At 35.7% G+C, this 16551-nt stretch overlaps 1 protein-coding gene across 4 annotated transcripts in view; it reads left to right on the top strand.

Moving 5' to 3' along the window:
• LOC306858343 (neuronal cell adhesion molecule-like) overlaps positions 1 to 16551 on the top strand; it is a 56405-nt gene that overhangs the window by 21852 nt on the left and 18002 nt on the right. For all 4 annotated transcript variants that reach the window (XM_079398838.1, XM_079398839.1, XM_079398840.1 and 1 more), the window contains exons 3-9: positions 9850 to 10059; positions 12036 to 12141; positions 13413 to 13606; positions 13726 to 13848; positions 14156 to 14326; positions 15845 to 15956; positions 16141 to 16325. In XM_079398838.1, the coding sequence (XP_079254964.1) occupies positions 9966 to 10059; positions 12036 to 12141; positions 13413 to 13606; positions 13726 to 13848; positions 14156 to 14326; positions 15845 to 15956; positions 16141 to 16325 (985 nt within the window). In that variant the 5' untranslated portion in view covers positions 9850 to 9965. The remainder of the gene's footprint in view (positions 1 to 9849; positions 10060 to 12035; positions 12142 to 13412; positions 13607 to 13725; positions 13849 to 14155; positions 14327 to 15844; positions 15957 to 16140; positions 16326 to 16551) is intronic.

Raw genomic sequence — 16551 nt, 5'->3', positions numbered from 1 at the left:
AAATGCAATGTAATCAAAAAAGAAAAGTAAATGTGTCAAAACAGTATTTATTTATTTAAACAATACTTGTAATATGTAAAAATAAAGTGTGATATATTATAAACAAAAACAAAATCAGTACTACTTTGGTAACATTAAACAAATAAGAACCAGTTCTTGATCCTTTCCTCCTGTATTCTCTAAAATAAATTGTGAAAGAGATTTCACAGAACAATGCATAGAAATATTTATAAATAAAAAAAAAATATTTTTATTTTTTATTTTTTTATAATACATGTAATCAGTGGCGTACCGTGGGGTTTCAGTCAAGGTTATTATAGTTTTGAAATTTGAAATTTGTTTTATTTTAATATTGTTTTCAAATTTGCTATGAAATTCAGTTTAGTTTTTATTAGTTTCATTCATATTTTTGTTAGTTTTAGTTTAGTTTTTATTTTGTGAACAGATTGTTTTTTGTTTTTTTTATATAGTCTCTCTGTCAGAGATGCGCCATTTACAGGTATTTCCCTAAATCGCCACACAGCTCATATATTTTTCAGCCAAGGGGTGAGAACGTAATGATTACAAAAACGAAAAATAATGATTTATTTTTGTTCATTATTATTTTATTTCAGTTAGTTTTTCAATAACTGTTGTTAGTTTCGTTTCGTTTTAGTTTTTCAAATATTTTTACATTTTTATTTTATTTCAGTTTAAGAAATTGTTTTTTCATCAATCGTTTTCGTCTTAGTTTTCGCTTTCGTTTACGAAAATAACCTTGGTTTCAGTCAGGGCCTTCAGTAAGCAACTGTAAACTACATGCACACATCTTACACATGTCTGTTACAGCTAACGCAGCCATATGCATATAATGCACATATTATGCCGCACACAATCTCTCAACAACCATAACAGCTGATATCTCTCAACAACCATAACAGTCTATATTAGGGTGGGTTAAATGCAGAGTAAATTTCCCTACATGGATCAGTAAAAGTAATCCGCCATGCACATTCACGTCAGTCTAAAATGACGACGCACCCAAAGCAGCAAAACTGTACAAACGCTGGACATCCACACACCGCACCACAGTATTATCAACGCACCACGTACACCTCCATAACAATGTGCATGATACAATACTCATCAAATAATAACGCACTCACCTGTCACTTGTAAATAAAGTCCATGGGTCTGTCAATCCATGTCCCTTTACTCGTATTAAAAAGTAAACACGGCCAACAAAATGGCCAACAGAGTAAACACGGCCAGCAAAAGTAAACACGGCCAACAGAGTGCTCAGTGCTAGCTGGTAGCCACTCATAGTTGCAATCTTTGAAATGGTGCATAAAAACTTTGCTGGCCTTTGTTAGCGAATTCAGTTTGGGTCTTCCTTTCTCAGTTATTCTCTTTTGTCTGCAAAAGAGCGCCTTGAAAAAGGCGTTTTCAGTAGATCGGCAACAAGATCTGGTGTAGGCGCCGATGACTGCAGCTGTCATTTTCTTTTCATTGAGTTTCACTTTCATTCCTTGGAAATCCCTGACTAAAGGGGCGGTCTAACGCTGGGGGTAGCACTGGGCACGTAGCTGGACCCAGAGGGCGGGCTGTCATTGAACGTCAAAATTTGATTGGCTGATGATTCTGTCACTAATGCTTGTGACAAATCAGATGTTACGTTTTTCAACAAAAGGGTAGCACTATCTGGAGTGCTGGCCGCAGACTTAGTTTATGTAGGATATTCCAGTTCAACCTCAATTAAACTTATCATAAGCAATTTTGTGGACATTACACAAATGAAAATGATACCTAAATAATCAATAAAAATATTTTTCACACAATTTTATTTTTTATAGGGCCAGCAGAGAAGGCCCTTCTTCCCCTGACATCCCACCACTGCATGTAATACTTAAAATAAATTATGATATATAAACAAAAACAAAATTAGTACTACTTTGGCAACATATTTTTAAAAAACTAAAATTTATAATAAATGTATTATTAAAAATAAAGTATGGTATATTGTAAACAAAAACAGATTGTAACTTTTTACTTTTTTACATTTTTAAATGAGTTAAAAAAATAGTTATACTTAAAAATGTAATACATAAGAACCAGTTATTATTTCTTTCCTCCTGTATTCTGAAGTAGAACAGTAAATATTTTTTTAAATCGTTCCTAGTCATGCATGCCATTGAATAACATGGTTATGCACAGGGGCATGTATTTGTTATTTGTACAGTTTATTTTATTTATTTATAAAGTTTGATATGAACAAAAATAGAATTCATACTATTTTAGTAACCTATTGTTAAAGTATCTTTATGTAAAAAAAACTAAATTTGAACAATAATAGTAACAATAATTGACATTCAAACCATGCTGGAACACTAGAAATACTTCTCTTGCTGCTGTGACCTCTGTCATTTTTCTAGAGTCATCATGTCTGGTCAATGAGATACCTCTCACCCTCACTGTGTTTCTCCAGAATACAAATAAGCCTGGTTTACCATGTTGTGGCCTCTCTTAGAGCAGATCTTTCATGAAACACGTCCCACCCCCCCCAGTCTCTCATTGCTGATGGAAAAAGAGTATTTTATACTCAGCACTGAGGCAGATTATATAGTCTGATCAACAGATTGTGGGACATTTGAGACCTCTTTACAACCAGTGTTGAATAAAACATAACGTCCCCCTGTTACAGTCACACATGTGGTCTGGGAAAAAAATCTGCAGGAATGAAGTCAAAATCATGACTCGCAGCCTTCAGAAACCATTGAGTCAATTCTGAACATTCCTGGCTGCTTTTTAAATAATTAATGCTTTGTAGTAGTTTCTTAGAGCTCAGTCTCTGTCTTCAGTATTTTTGATTTATATATAGATTTTTTGCAACATTACAGTAGAAAATTGCACCATAACCTTTTGTACTTCTTAAACAGTAATGTCAGACTTTGTTTGCTCCATATTCTCCTGAGCTCTGTGTCGATAACAATGATTGGCATTTACCGGAATGAGAAACTTGAAAAGCAGACCCTAACAGGAGGCTTTGATTACACTAGACTGTATTTCCCATGAGCTTCTAAGTATATGAAAAAGTATTTTCATTGAAGCAGTTAAAGGTCTGATAGATAGATTGATAGATGTTGTTTTGTTACTGCATTTTGTAAATGCATTGCGAATCGTGCATCAAAATCTGCAATTTTATCTGGAATTATGACTTAAACTATACTTTTTTTAGTTTTTATTTTATTTTATGAATATTTAACTCCTCTAAACATGTATCTAAACATCACAAGTATGAGTTAGATACATTGTGAAAACCGCTTCTAAATCTGAGATCTGCACAAATTTTCCCAAGCTTCCACATTGCGATTTTAGAGTGTGCTATTTATGCCCAAAGTGAATAGTTCTGCTCTGAGTGGTTCGGGTCACACTGTATTTTCAGCTTAACTGAACTATAAACAGCATAAAGCAACAATACAGTTTGTGAGTTGCCAGACAGGAGCTTGCTGACAATCAGCAACTTCCCAAAGCTCAGGAGAGAAAGAACGCTCTCTCATTCTGCTGTCGCTGCAAGAACGAGTGACCCTTTAGCTGTAGATAACCTCACACCAGCGCCGTGTTAAATGAAGTTAGCTCATTTATTTAGATAGTAACACTATGCTAACTCCCGCCAGTAACCTTCTGAAACAAAGCGAGCTGTGGTTTAGCATTATCTTGCTTCCGAAAACATCATTTGTTGGTTTTCAAGCACAACAACAGGGTAATGGCTAGATACACTGCTAATGGAGCAGTTCAACAAATACAGTCAAACATTTATGAGCTTAGACTGTGCAACCAGTGACTTTCAGAAGACAAATGTGTGTTTGTTGTGTTCACATCTATAATGAAATCCATACTGTGAAGCCAGCTCAGTTCATTCAGACAGATAATTGAATCAATTTCCTTGACTCGTTGATTCAACTTCATTTGTGCTCTTGCAAATGAGTCAAAGCAATGTTTTTCATAAAACATTTGAGTAAACAGGGATTCGATTGACCCAGAGGTACTTTATGAATTAAAATGCAAAACAAAACAGTATATTGTCTAGAGAACAGATATGAGCTTGTAAACAAACTTTAACCCTATAACTGCAAGAGTGTTTAGCATAAAGCTGCCGTATCATCTGTTTTCCACAGTTTTATCTAATTCCCTCTTCAAGGGCTTCAGACTTTGCTGTGGAAAGAGACATTTAATCATGTCCCCTCTCGTTTGGCCCGAAGGCATCCTCTGCTAAAGTAAAGAGCGATTCGTTCTTTTCAGTCTTCAGTGACAGCGGAGAGCTGTTGAGAGGCTTCTCTCAGTAGTGTCCTCTCCTTGGATTTACATTAAAAAGATGGATGGGTTTGGCTGTGTTTTGTGTTTCTTATAATAGGCATGTGTGTGTAATAAGTGTGTTGCCCTGGACACGGAGTGATCGTTAAATTAGCAGCCCAGCTCGCTCTCTTGACTCAGGTCTTCTTCAGAGTGAAGGAGCTGTTGAGAAGAACTTGTACTATCAGAGGAAATAAATTTCCCATGTACTCTTTCTGAGAGTACATTCTTCAGATGGCTGTGAACTACAAAAGAGAGAGTTTACAAATACAATACTTAATCTTGCCAATTAAATTGCTTTTAAAAGGGCAAGATATTTTTTAATCAGTCTTTTTAGCTTTCATGTTTTCCCTGAGGTCAACTTATTATGAAAAGTTTTGTTGCAACCCAAACTATTACCGAAATAGTTTTTTGTATACAAGTAAACAAGAATTCTTTGTTTGATATAAGCTGAATTGGCTGAATTATTATAATTTTTTTTCAGTTTTGTTTGTTTGTGTGTGTGTTTTTAGTTTTGTGTTTATTAGTTTTTTTGTTTGTCTTTAGTTTAAACTGTCTTAGAGTGTTTACATTATTATGATAAACATTACAGATTACAGAATGCATATGTTCACAGAGCATATGTACCAAACGCGTTTATTGTATATAAGTAAACAAGAATTACTCATTTGACATAAACTGAATTGGTTGACATTACTATAAAAATGCTGAAATTACCCATTATTTCTTTTGTTTTTTTGTTTGAGAACCACTATCTTAGAGTGTTTACATTACATATTACATATCAGTCAGTCATTTTATTTATAAAGCACATTTAAAAACAACAGCTGTTGGCCAAAGTGCTGTACAAAATTTAAGCACATACCAAAAATACAAAAGTAGACATAGAACACAACGACAGATAATACACTACAGTTTGCCACTGCTCTCACTTATGACCATATGCAACAGTAAACAAATACGTTTTAAGAAGAGACTTAAAATCAGCGTATGTTGGTGCAGATCTTATATAGGATGGCAATATGTTCCAAAGCTGTGGAGCAGCCAATGAAAAGGCACAGTCTCCTTTCGATTTCAAGCGTGTCCGTGGAACAGTCAACTGAAGACTACTAGTTGATCGAAGTTCTTTGGAAGCATTACAGTGGAACAGAAGGAGATCGGAGATATATGACTGAGCCAGTCCATGCAAACCCTTATAAACAAACAACAATGTTTTGAAATGAATACGATATTTAACTGGGAGCCAGTGGAGAGAAATCAACACTGGTGAAATATGTTCCCTCTTCCTTGTTCCAGTTAACAATCTAGCGGCAGCATTTTGAACAAGCTGAAGACGTGACAATAGAGACTGTGAAACCCCCCAAAACAATACATTACAATAATCATATGACATACATTTTATATTACATAGGTTTACAGTGCATATGTACCAAAATAATTTGAAATAAGCTCAATAGAGTGAAATGGTTTTGTTGTTTTGCTTTGCTTTGCTTTGTTTTGTTTTTTTACAACCACTGGTTTAAGGGTGGAATACTCTTTTAAAATCTGAGCAGATTTTAAAACACTAGGCATCATCACACACTACCAGACTTTCAAGTTGTTTCAAATACAACAAACTCATGCAAAAACACATGCTTTGTTGCTTTGGAAATGTGTGACAAATGAAAAAAAAAACAATGTGTTTTAAAATCATCTCAAAATTTTAAACATGTTGGATATCCTCCAACTGGATATAATCATAGTCTAAAGCAACAAAAAAATCAAGGTCTGTGACCTTCTACACTATTTTTTTATGAAATCTGTCAACTCATATCTGCAGACTGGTTCTGACTTTCACCAACTAGCATTAACTTGTCCAGGCTGTAAATTGGGACAAAAATCTGTGCAGAAGTTGTGTAGTGTATTCCAGCCTTTAGAGCGTTTACATTAGTGCATCTAGTTTTGTAAATCATATAAATGTTAAAAAATAATTTAAGGGGGTTTACATTATTTTGTGGATCAGTGTATAATATGTGCGATATGTCTGCAGTATTTAATACGTTCAGAGTTTGTTTTGAGTCTCGTTATCGTGGTAATATTCAGCCCTATTCAGAACAAACACTCAGAAAGACCCTCCCTGACCTGATGAATATTCTGTTGATGGTTCTCACACTTCTATGGCCTTGTATTCACATGTGATAGATGAAAGTTTCATTAAAGGGATTCACGTACTTACAGTATTCTGACTTAGAACTAATAGAAGTTTCAGAAGAAAAAGCAAACATTCTTAGCTATGGTATGGTAACAGACAAAAGGTTTGTTTAATAGGTAGTTTAAATAGCTAGAAATAAACTCAAATACGAAAAGGTTAGTTTGGCAACAAGGATTTGTGATCTCTCTTCTCGTGAAAGAGAATAACCACTTGTCAACACAAACAACAAGTTAGCCAAGCCCACAAAAGGCAGCAGTAGGATGTGGTCAAAACAAACCCATATGAATGAAGTCCTCTGATTGTACGGTATGGTCTCTGTTCACTTTTTACAGTAGAGGTCCATTCATATGTAAATGATGTCGTTCATTTGCATATATTCTTCTCAAGTTATGCAGGGATTATGCTGAGATGAATGCTAAAATAGACTGGTTTTGGATAAACCTGTGGCAACATTTCTCTTGCTGAAAGTGAATCTGCATAATGACTTAAGGATAATAATTCAAGTTGAATAAAGTGAATAAAGTTTCTAAATATAAAATATTTGCTTATACATTTAGAAATATATGGGAAATTGTTAATAAATGGTTTGACTTTGGCGTCTTAGAGCATGTGACACATATTCCCTTTAGTGTGTTTATCTTTTTTGCCCATCCAGGGTGGCCTTCATCCAATAAAGAGGCCATTAGCCAAGTTGATCCAGAAAAGGGGCCTCAGCAGCTCGGCTGTCCCAGACTGAGATCCATCATTTAGGCAGATGCCTGTTCCTTTAGTCCTTCATCCAGCCAATCAGACAATGAATAGCGGCCTGTATCAGATTACCTATGATGACCAGCATCTCTCCTCCATCTGTTGATTCTGTCATGATACGAATGACTCAGCAGTAACCAAATCACAGTTTTCTTCCGTTCTGTGAGACGAGGATGTTACCCAAAGCATCCTTTTGAACTATTTGGGAAGTCTAATTATGCCAAGGGCCCAGAGCTACAAGCCAGCATTTAAAGCAAACAAACTTTTATTATTTCAATTAAAATATTCACATTTAAAATTATTATATAAAAAGGTAATATTATTATATTAAAAATAATAAAACTTATTATATTAAAAAAAAAATATATATATTTTTTTTTTGAGAAAACCTATAATATTTTCAAATAGTTTTCCCCTGCCTTACACACTTTCCTAATCAACAAAAGTGGCCTGAGGCCAAAGGAATAAAAATAACAAATCTTAGACCTATTATGAAAATTTATGTAAAAATTAAGAGACGTAATTGAATTTTTCATTAGTTTGTCTTGATTCAGCTAATTTGACCAGAATGTTAATAGCCTGAATTCGGGGACAACATCTGTTGGTTAATTCATTCAGTCATAAATCATGCATTATTGCCAGAGAAAATGTGTTGAACATGCAATGATTAGAATCGATGTTTGTGCTATGCAAATTTGTAATTTAGACAGACTATACATGACTGCACATCTCCACTATATGACAGCACAGACATGAATCTAGACTTTGTCTTTGTTACATCTCATACTCATTTTAAAAGGCACAGATGCCAGTGTCTACTATGTTTTTTCACAGATTCATATGTTAGAGAATAGCTAAAGGTCAAGCTGATTGCATGGCAACAGGAAATGTGACTGACAGTTTCCATTTAAGACAGTGCCACTGTCACTCTCTCTATACTGCAATTGACCGATTCAGGTTTTTCCAAAGAGCGCCTGAGCACATACTGTCACCATAGCAGCCATCAGACACGCTGTGCACATTGTCTGAAATACTGAAATGTGGTAAATCTACTTGCCTTTGGGTATTGAGGGAGTCTTGCCTTTTTTTCAGCCAGAAAATGTGTTAATAGGCCCTTGAATTTCTTTACTCACTTCTGTCATTATTTTGACTTCATTTTTAATGCTTTTCTATCCACACTTTTTAAAATGTAATTATTTTGTATTATTTTTTGTTTTTAGTTTTGTGTTGTTTTGGTTTCGGCTTTTGTTTTGTTTTGTTCTGCTATGCTATGCTATGCTATGCTCTGCTTTGTTTTGTTTTTTGTTTTGTTTCAGGTCATGACCCACAACACTTGATCTTATTGAGTTAATATTTTTATTTGTCTATGCATAAATTCTGACTAATGTGAGCTTAAATTTCTGAAAGCATATTCTGCTTTTATTCTGTGTCCAAGCAACTGACCTCTACTGTAGATTTATAACTGCCTAAACTGTATCTAGGAAACCAGTCCTGTGCATCACAGAGAAACATTATGTAGATTCCAGATCGTGGTATAAGTGATACTCTTGGTACATGTGATATCCAGAAGAACCAGTCGCTATATTGAATGTTTAAATCCTTCACCTTGAGATAGATATTTGGCTTTACAGACTCATGCTTTCTCTCTCTCTCTCTCTCTCTCTCTCTCTCTCTCTCTGTCTCTTTAGCTGTATGATGCCGTCAAGGTTTCTAAGCTCATGAATTATGCAAAGCAGAGCCCATTTCCCTGACACAGCCTGCTACACAGCAGAATCACTCAGATAGCACTCTCTATACCTACTGGCAGGAACAACCGATGCTAGTTCACTTCTCTGACACATTATACTCCTCCTTCCTAACTGAAAACTTTACACAGCCTGATTCTGCTCGTATTCTTATTTTACTTGGATATATATTGTAAAAACTTAGCAGTCACTCATCCATTATAATTACAATGTGTTTTACAGCGATTGTGATTCCTGCTTAAACACATTTATGCAACATGCCAAGGTTGAAAACACACCTTTCATGGTATAGCTTATAAAGGAGTCTCAGTCAGTTAAAGTAATGCAAAAGTAACATGGTATTGCCACGTTACATTCTCCAATGCTGATTATTTTATTTTATTTATTTTATTATTATTTTTATTTTATTTTATGACGAGCATTGAATTTTTAAAACCACATAATGTTTTAACCCATCTGAAAAGATGTGCTTCATTAATTTCCATTCGGCCCATGCATAAAGCTGAACAATAAGACAAAAGGCTTTCTGGAGCAAGAAAGGCATGTGTTTTTTGTTTTGTTTTTTTGGTTCTTAACACACCTCTGAGGAACCAGACAGCAGGCCGTGTAATTTTGTGCTTCAGCCATGTGTATTGACATCCATATGCCAGTGCTGAGGGTGCTGCCATCACAGCGTTCCCGTCTCTTCCAGCTGAGCGCCCTCACATGTCTCTGTGTATGTCAGGATGATCTGAGGCCATGCAAACTGTCTGTTTCCAGCACGGATTCCCTCATAAAGATCTTGCCATCTATTTGCACTTTTTACAAGCATAAAAGGTCATTGTTTTTCTCTTTCAGTCTTGCTGGCTAACCGTGGATGCCCCTGTATGTTTGAATGGTCACATTGAGTGCGAATCACAAGGCCCAGTTGCTTTGACCTGGAGGGGAAGGATTTTCATGTAACGCACCCTGCCATGGACAGGAAGAGGAGTTGCACGCTCTGTGGAGGAGCTGTGATGCTGCTGCTGCTGGGTCACATGACCACTGCATTAGAAGTGCCTCTAGACCGTGAGTATTGCACAGTGAAACAAAATGGAATCTGATGTGATGTAATAAAATGTAATAAATCCCACTAATGTAGATACAATTTCTACCTATCCTATTTTAAAATGAGAAAGTGATTCACATGTGATTCTGTCTGGGATTTTCTGACATTTTTAGACCAGATTAGAAACAAAATTAAAGATTATCAGAACAGATTCATTTAAGCACACTAAAAAAGAACCAAAATACCCCAATTATTAAAATGGAAATGAAGTAAAGTATGTCACTGTGAGTCCTCGCAGTGCGTTTCTCTTTTCTCAGCTGCTGCTGCTCTCTAGAGAAGAGTTTCACATTTACATACTGACAGTGTGTTAAGTCAGCATTACTACTGTGTAAGCAGAATATACATGGACTTTTAAAGAGCATTGGTCACCCTTTTGCTTTCTCTTTCCATCTTTCTATTTCTATCACTCGCTCTCTGGCTGTGATAATCAACTCTATGAAATAATATATGAGATATATTAGATAAACTATATATAATATATACAATATATAATTGATATATATATATATATATATATATATACATATATATATATATAATGTATATCAATATATAAGATAAAAATTTGGGGACATTACGATTTTTCTTTTTGCAAGAAGTTAATACTGTTATTTATCAATGCCGTGAGAAATTGTTAAAAAGATTACAATTTTTTTGTTCAAATAAATGCTGCTCTTCTTACTGCATATTCATCAATATATATTATATTCAAAATATATAATTCATTCAAATAGTCCTTAAAAAATGGAAATCACTGTTTCCACAAATAAATTAAGCAGCAGAAGTATCAACATTAATAATAAGTCATGTTTCTTGAGCACCAAATCAGAATATTAGATTTCTGAAGGATCGTGTGACACTGAAGACTGGTGTAATGATGGTAAAAATTCAGCTTTGCCATCACAGGAATTTCATACATTTTAAAATGTATATAAAAATAGAAAATAGTTATTTTAAATGTAATAACATTTCAAAATATTACTATTTTTACTGTATTTTTGATCAAATAAATGCAGCCTTGGTGAGCACAAGAGATGTCTTTCAAAAACATTCAAAATTCTTACTGACTCCAAACAAAAAAAAGGGAGGGTGGGGGTGGGGGGCTCTTAAGACCACCAGAAGACATGATTATACATGTTTAAACACACAGGTAAAGAATGAAGCACCTTTTTAGGATAAAACAGTGCCAAAATTCAGCTCTTATTGTACAGTCCAGAATTTAAAAATCTTCTATAGTCTATAATGTCTATAATGCATGAAGCACCATTGTCAGGGTGGTAAAGCCAATGCGTCATTGACCAACAATCAGCATCATCAGAACTGCATTAGGAGTATGAAATGGCATGAGAGTTGCATGATGGCTAATGAATGCCCAAAACACCTCCGGAGGTTTCACTGAGGGAACCTGCTTTTGTTTGATCTTCTCTTCTCTCTTCTCTCTTCTTCTCTTACACTAATTTGAACTCTTTTACTTTCTGCTTATGTATTTCCTGATTCATTTGGACAAAAAAGCTAAAGTTCTGGAGGGATGTAAGTCTGGGCACTTTTGCTGTGAAATTTGTTGTGAATTAGGTCTACTTTAACTTGTGTCTTTAGCTTTCTTCTGTTTGAAGTGTTTATGAGTTGGATATGAATATTAACATATTTTATCCTTTATTAAACATTAAATCACCCAACTATAAAGCTATATGTAATGCGTGACAGCTATGATCTGTCATGCCAGCAAGAACTTCCATGACAGTTTGTGTGCATGCTGCATGCTCTTTGGTTGTTTGTCTCTCTGGGCTTGGTTACATTGATAAACTAAAGCTAGGCACTTTTATATTTTGGTGGTGCATCTGTGCTGGATTGTGCCAAGGTGTGTGTGTGTGTGTGTGTGTATGTATGTGTGTGGGAAATAAAGATGCTTGTCTTCACGCTGGTTTCTGTGCTTCAGTGCCTCAGCCTCCCACAATAACTCATCAGTCCCCCAAGGATTACATCATCGACCCTCGGGAGAGCATCATTATCCACTGCGAGGCAAAAGGAAAGCCTCATCCCAGGTGGGTGTTACTTTGAAATCACCATGGTTACTGCACTGCAGATTCCGCTGCTGTGGACGGATGCTTGGTGCTTAAACGTACCAAAGTCTTCCTGAAAATTTGCTGAAAATTTACTCACCCTCTGTCTATTCATGATGTAGGTGAGTTTGTTTCTTCATTGAAACAGGTTTGTAGGAGTTTGGTATTCTATCACTTGCTCACCAATGCATCCGCGTCAGTGAATGGGTGCCGTCAGAATGAGAGTCCAAACAGCTGATAAAAACATCACAAGAATCCACAAGTAATCCACATGACTCCAGTCCATCAATTAATATCTTGTGACATAAAATCTGTGTGTTAGTAACAAACAAGTCCATCGTGATCAAACCTTAAAATATGAGTTCTCTATCCAGAATATTGCTTGAAAAAGTAATTTCATCTGAATCAGGAGAGAAATATGCACAGATTAAGCGCCGTTTACAAGCGAAAACAGTCCAAAACAGCTCTAAACCAATATGTTGGTGGATTTTGATGTGAGAAACAGGGGATGCACTTTTTCACTAGAGGAAGCATTATTATGGATTATGGGGTTGCATTTTGGACAGAAGGAAAGGTTTGAAGTTAAAATGCCTTAATGATGTATTTATTTACAAACATGCAGCTTTTCTCTTCACAAGACATTAATTCAACAACTGGAGTCATGTGAATTACTTACAGATTATTGGGATGTTTTTATAAGATGTAATGTAAATTTTTTTGTGAGTGAGTGTCAGCAAATTTTCAATTTTGGGTCATAAAAGAATCCTAAAATTATAGCATAAAGTGACTTGTGCACAATGATGCTAGTCATTTGAAATCATACAACAGCATTATGTGAAGAACAGACTGTAATTTAACTTATTTAAGATATAATGGCATTAATTTTGGACTGTTTCTCACACAACGCTATTGTAAGGCTTCAGATGACTAGAAATATAGCACACAAGTCATATGGACCACTTTTGTGATGCTTTATTTGTCCTTTATTTTGGAGTTGTTCAATGTAAATCAACAGTTTCTTGTATGGAAAAGAGCAGCTTGAACATTCAGCCAAATATCTCCTGCCACATTTCACGTTTAAATGATCTGAATGACTTTTAACGGTGGGTAGATATTCAAAAGTTAAGGAATTAACTTTATTGACAAGTGATGATCGATTAATGTTGTTGTAAATGAAAAAAAAATCTATTGTAATGTCACTGTCCATGCATGTTGTCGTAATTGATTTTCTATTTTCACTCTTCTCAATGTAGCTTTTCATGGACACGTAATGGGACTCATTTCGATGTGGAAAAGGATTCCAAAGTTATCATGAATCCCAACTCAGGTACTCTGGTCATTGATATCAGCGGAGAGAAGGCAGAGGCGTATGAGGGAGTTTACCAGTGCATCGCCCGCAACGAGCACGGCTCTGCCATGTCCAATAACATTGTCATCCGTCAGTCAAGTAAGACAGACACATCTAATCAGAATAAATTGCCACAGGAATGCTTTGTTAATGTTTTTGCAGTCACCCCCTGTCAGTTGTTTTGTTTTTTTAATTGTGGGCCCAATTCTGTTTTATAGGGTCCCCCTTGTGGTCAAAGGAGAAAATTGAACCAATCACGGTGCAGAGGGGAATGTCTCTAGTGCTGCAGTGCAGACCCCCGGCTGGCCTGCCTCCTCCAATCATCTTCTGGATGGATAACAGTAAGATATATCTCATATATCCACATAGATTTGTGGCAGTAACACACCACACATGCCAGTCTTGCACATTCTAGTGTAAGCACCCACTGAATGTCTCATCTGATTATGTTGTCATATACTTTACATGGCAACCCAAGTATGTAAAATCCTTGCTCTGTTTTGCAGGTTTAGCTCATTGTTGTTTTATGGTCCTTCTTTTATTGGCAAATAGTGTTCACAATGAACTTATATGCTTCCATCTGCTCTCATGCTACTCGATTAAAGGCCAAAAATCAACTAAAAAACACATACTCTTGTTTTGTGTCAGATCTCCAAAGACTTCCCCAAAACAGTCGTGTATCCCAGGCTTTAAACGGAGACCTGTATTTCTCCAATGTGCTAATGGAAGACACCAGAAACGACTACATCTGCTACGCCCGCTTCCCACACACTCAGACTATCCAACAGAAACAGCCCATCACTGTCAACGTGCTGGACAGTAAGTGTTTTTAGTCTGCTGCTACAAATAGAGTCACCAATTTCTGTTCCAAACAAGCATCTGTGTAAATCATTTAAAAAAAATATATATAATAGAACTCTGCCTTTTTATGTTGAATTAAGCTTGCACAATATATACAGATTCACATTTTTATGTTATTGTTAGGGCTGTCAATCTATGAAAAAAAAGAAGTTTAATTATATAATAAGTTTATTAATTTAGAATTTACACAAAGAATTGCATATATCTGTATTTGCCCCAAGAAAAGCCCCATGCTGCTTGATAAGACATTAAATATTGTGAAGCAGTGAAAAATTCCTTATTGCCGAATTCACATGCATACATATTTACTTTTTTATTTTTATTTTGTTTTAATGTATTTTTATTAATTTTTTAAATCTTTTTTATGAATAAAATACAATAATTTGGTACAGTAATTTGTAAAAAATAATTTTGAACAATCACTTTGACAGCCCTAGTGAGTTTTAAAGCGAGTGTCACATTGTCCCTTTTATTTTTAAATGCCTCTTCAGTTTTGTCCTGCTCTGTCCAGACCCGCAAATGTGAAAGCATTGCATGCTGATTATTTTCTGTTGTATTTCAGTTGAAGCTATGAATGACACTATGTTGGCAGCTTTTTTGAATGGCTCAGATTTTTGGGGTGGTGAGTGCTAGCAGAACTTCTCCAAGTGAACCCAGCCTTCATCCCTCCCATCACTTGTGTTTCCGCCTAACCAGGAATAGTTCATTACCTAATATATCACCTATAACCAGAAATATAACCCACTTCTCTAGAATCCCAACCCTGACCTCAAACAACTTCATCTTTATGAAGGTCTCACGCTTTACTGCACTTGGTATTAATATCCATTTAATATCATATATTTTTAATGAAAACTGATTTAGTCAGATTTAACAAAAGGACTGAAGCCAGCACTACAGGAGTTGACTATCATTGGCATTGTGTATGGCAACAACATTTCCAAGATTACTGTATATTAATGGTAATCAGTCCTTTTTCTTTGTTTTAATTGTCTAATTAACATTTCGGCAGTGTCTACACATCTTCTACTGGTCACTAAACTTTCTCCTTTCCCTGTTTTAAACTGAATACATGTATTAGTGTTGCATATTACATTCTGAATGCAACACTGTTTAAGGTACTGTAAAATATCTCACTAAAACATTGTTCATTTCTATTATATTTTTCATTAGATCCTTCCATTCTCTTTTAAATGCCATCCAAAAGAAGCAATGGAAGGATAAAATTATTGTCATTCAATATGAGGTTCACTTGATAAAAGACTACCCTATAAGTTTCAAAATAAATACATTTTCCAACATTTTCCATTTATAGTGTCAAATTTGACCAGCAATATGCTGTTTGTACACCTTTAGTTTTATCTACCTCGTTCGTGTGTGGTTTTGGACACCAAAACATCTTTTTCCCCTCTCAAGTCCTGGGCAATAGCTGGCCGGTTATAAAAGTTGTCTGATTGTGGCCTATCTATGTTCTAGACAGTCCATCTGGGGAGAGAGCGCCCACTTTCATGAACCCACCAGGAACGCACAGTACCACCATGGTCCTGAAAGGAGACATGCTGCAGCTGGACTGCATCGCTGATGGCCTGTAAGTAGGAGGAAGTGGGAAAATGGCTCTCTCTTGGGTCAAAGAATGGCTAATGTGCATCTTACTGTGCTGTTTGGGTTTTTTTTTTTGTAACCATATCCGTTTCTTCTTGTGATTGGGGTGAGGTTGCATCAATAGATTTGTATAAACACTTCAAAAGTGTTTGACTTTATTGGTTTTTCAGTCCAACGCCAGATATCTCCTGGAGCAAGGTGAACGGGGACCTGCCAAGCGGCCGTTTTTCATTTCACAATTTCCAGAAAACTCTGAATATAGTGGAGGTGACAGAAGCGGATGGGGGAGATTACCGCTGTTTAGCCAAGAATCGCCTGGGGAGCAACCATCACATCATCACTGTAGTGGTCAGAGGTCTGTCACAGGACATCTTTTCATCTGTCACATCTCAAAAATCTTGTTTAGTCACATCATTCTCTGACCCCGGGATGCCATCCTGAATCGTTCATGAACTTGAGCTGATCTGAAACAACCTTTGTGTTTCCTGTTACTCCGAAAATACTGGTTTGCCAGATATCTTAAAATATATGATGAAATAATTCTAATCTGTTGCATAGGAAGCATTCTAAATTCTAATTTT

Source organism: Barbus barbus (genome assembly GCF_936440315.1).
Source record: "Barbus barbus genome assembly, chromosome: 39".
In the NCBI taxonomy this organism is placed as follows: domain Eukaryota; kingdom Metazoa; phylum Chordata; class Actinopteri; order Cypriniformes; family Cyprinidae; genus Barbus; species Barbus barbus.
Note: the sequence above shows the minus strand (reverse complement) of the source record. Positions and strands in the feature narration are given on the sequence as shown.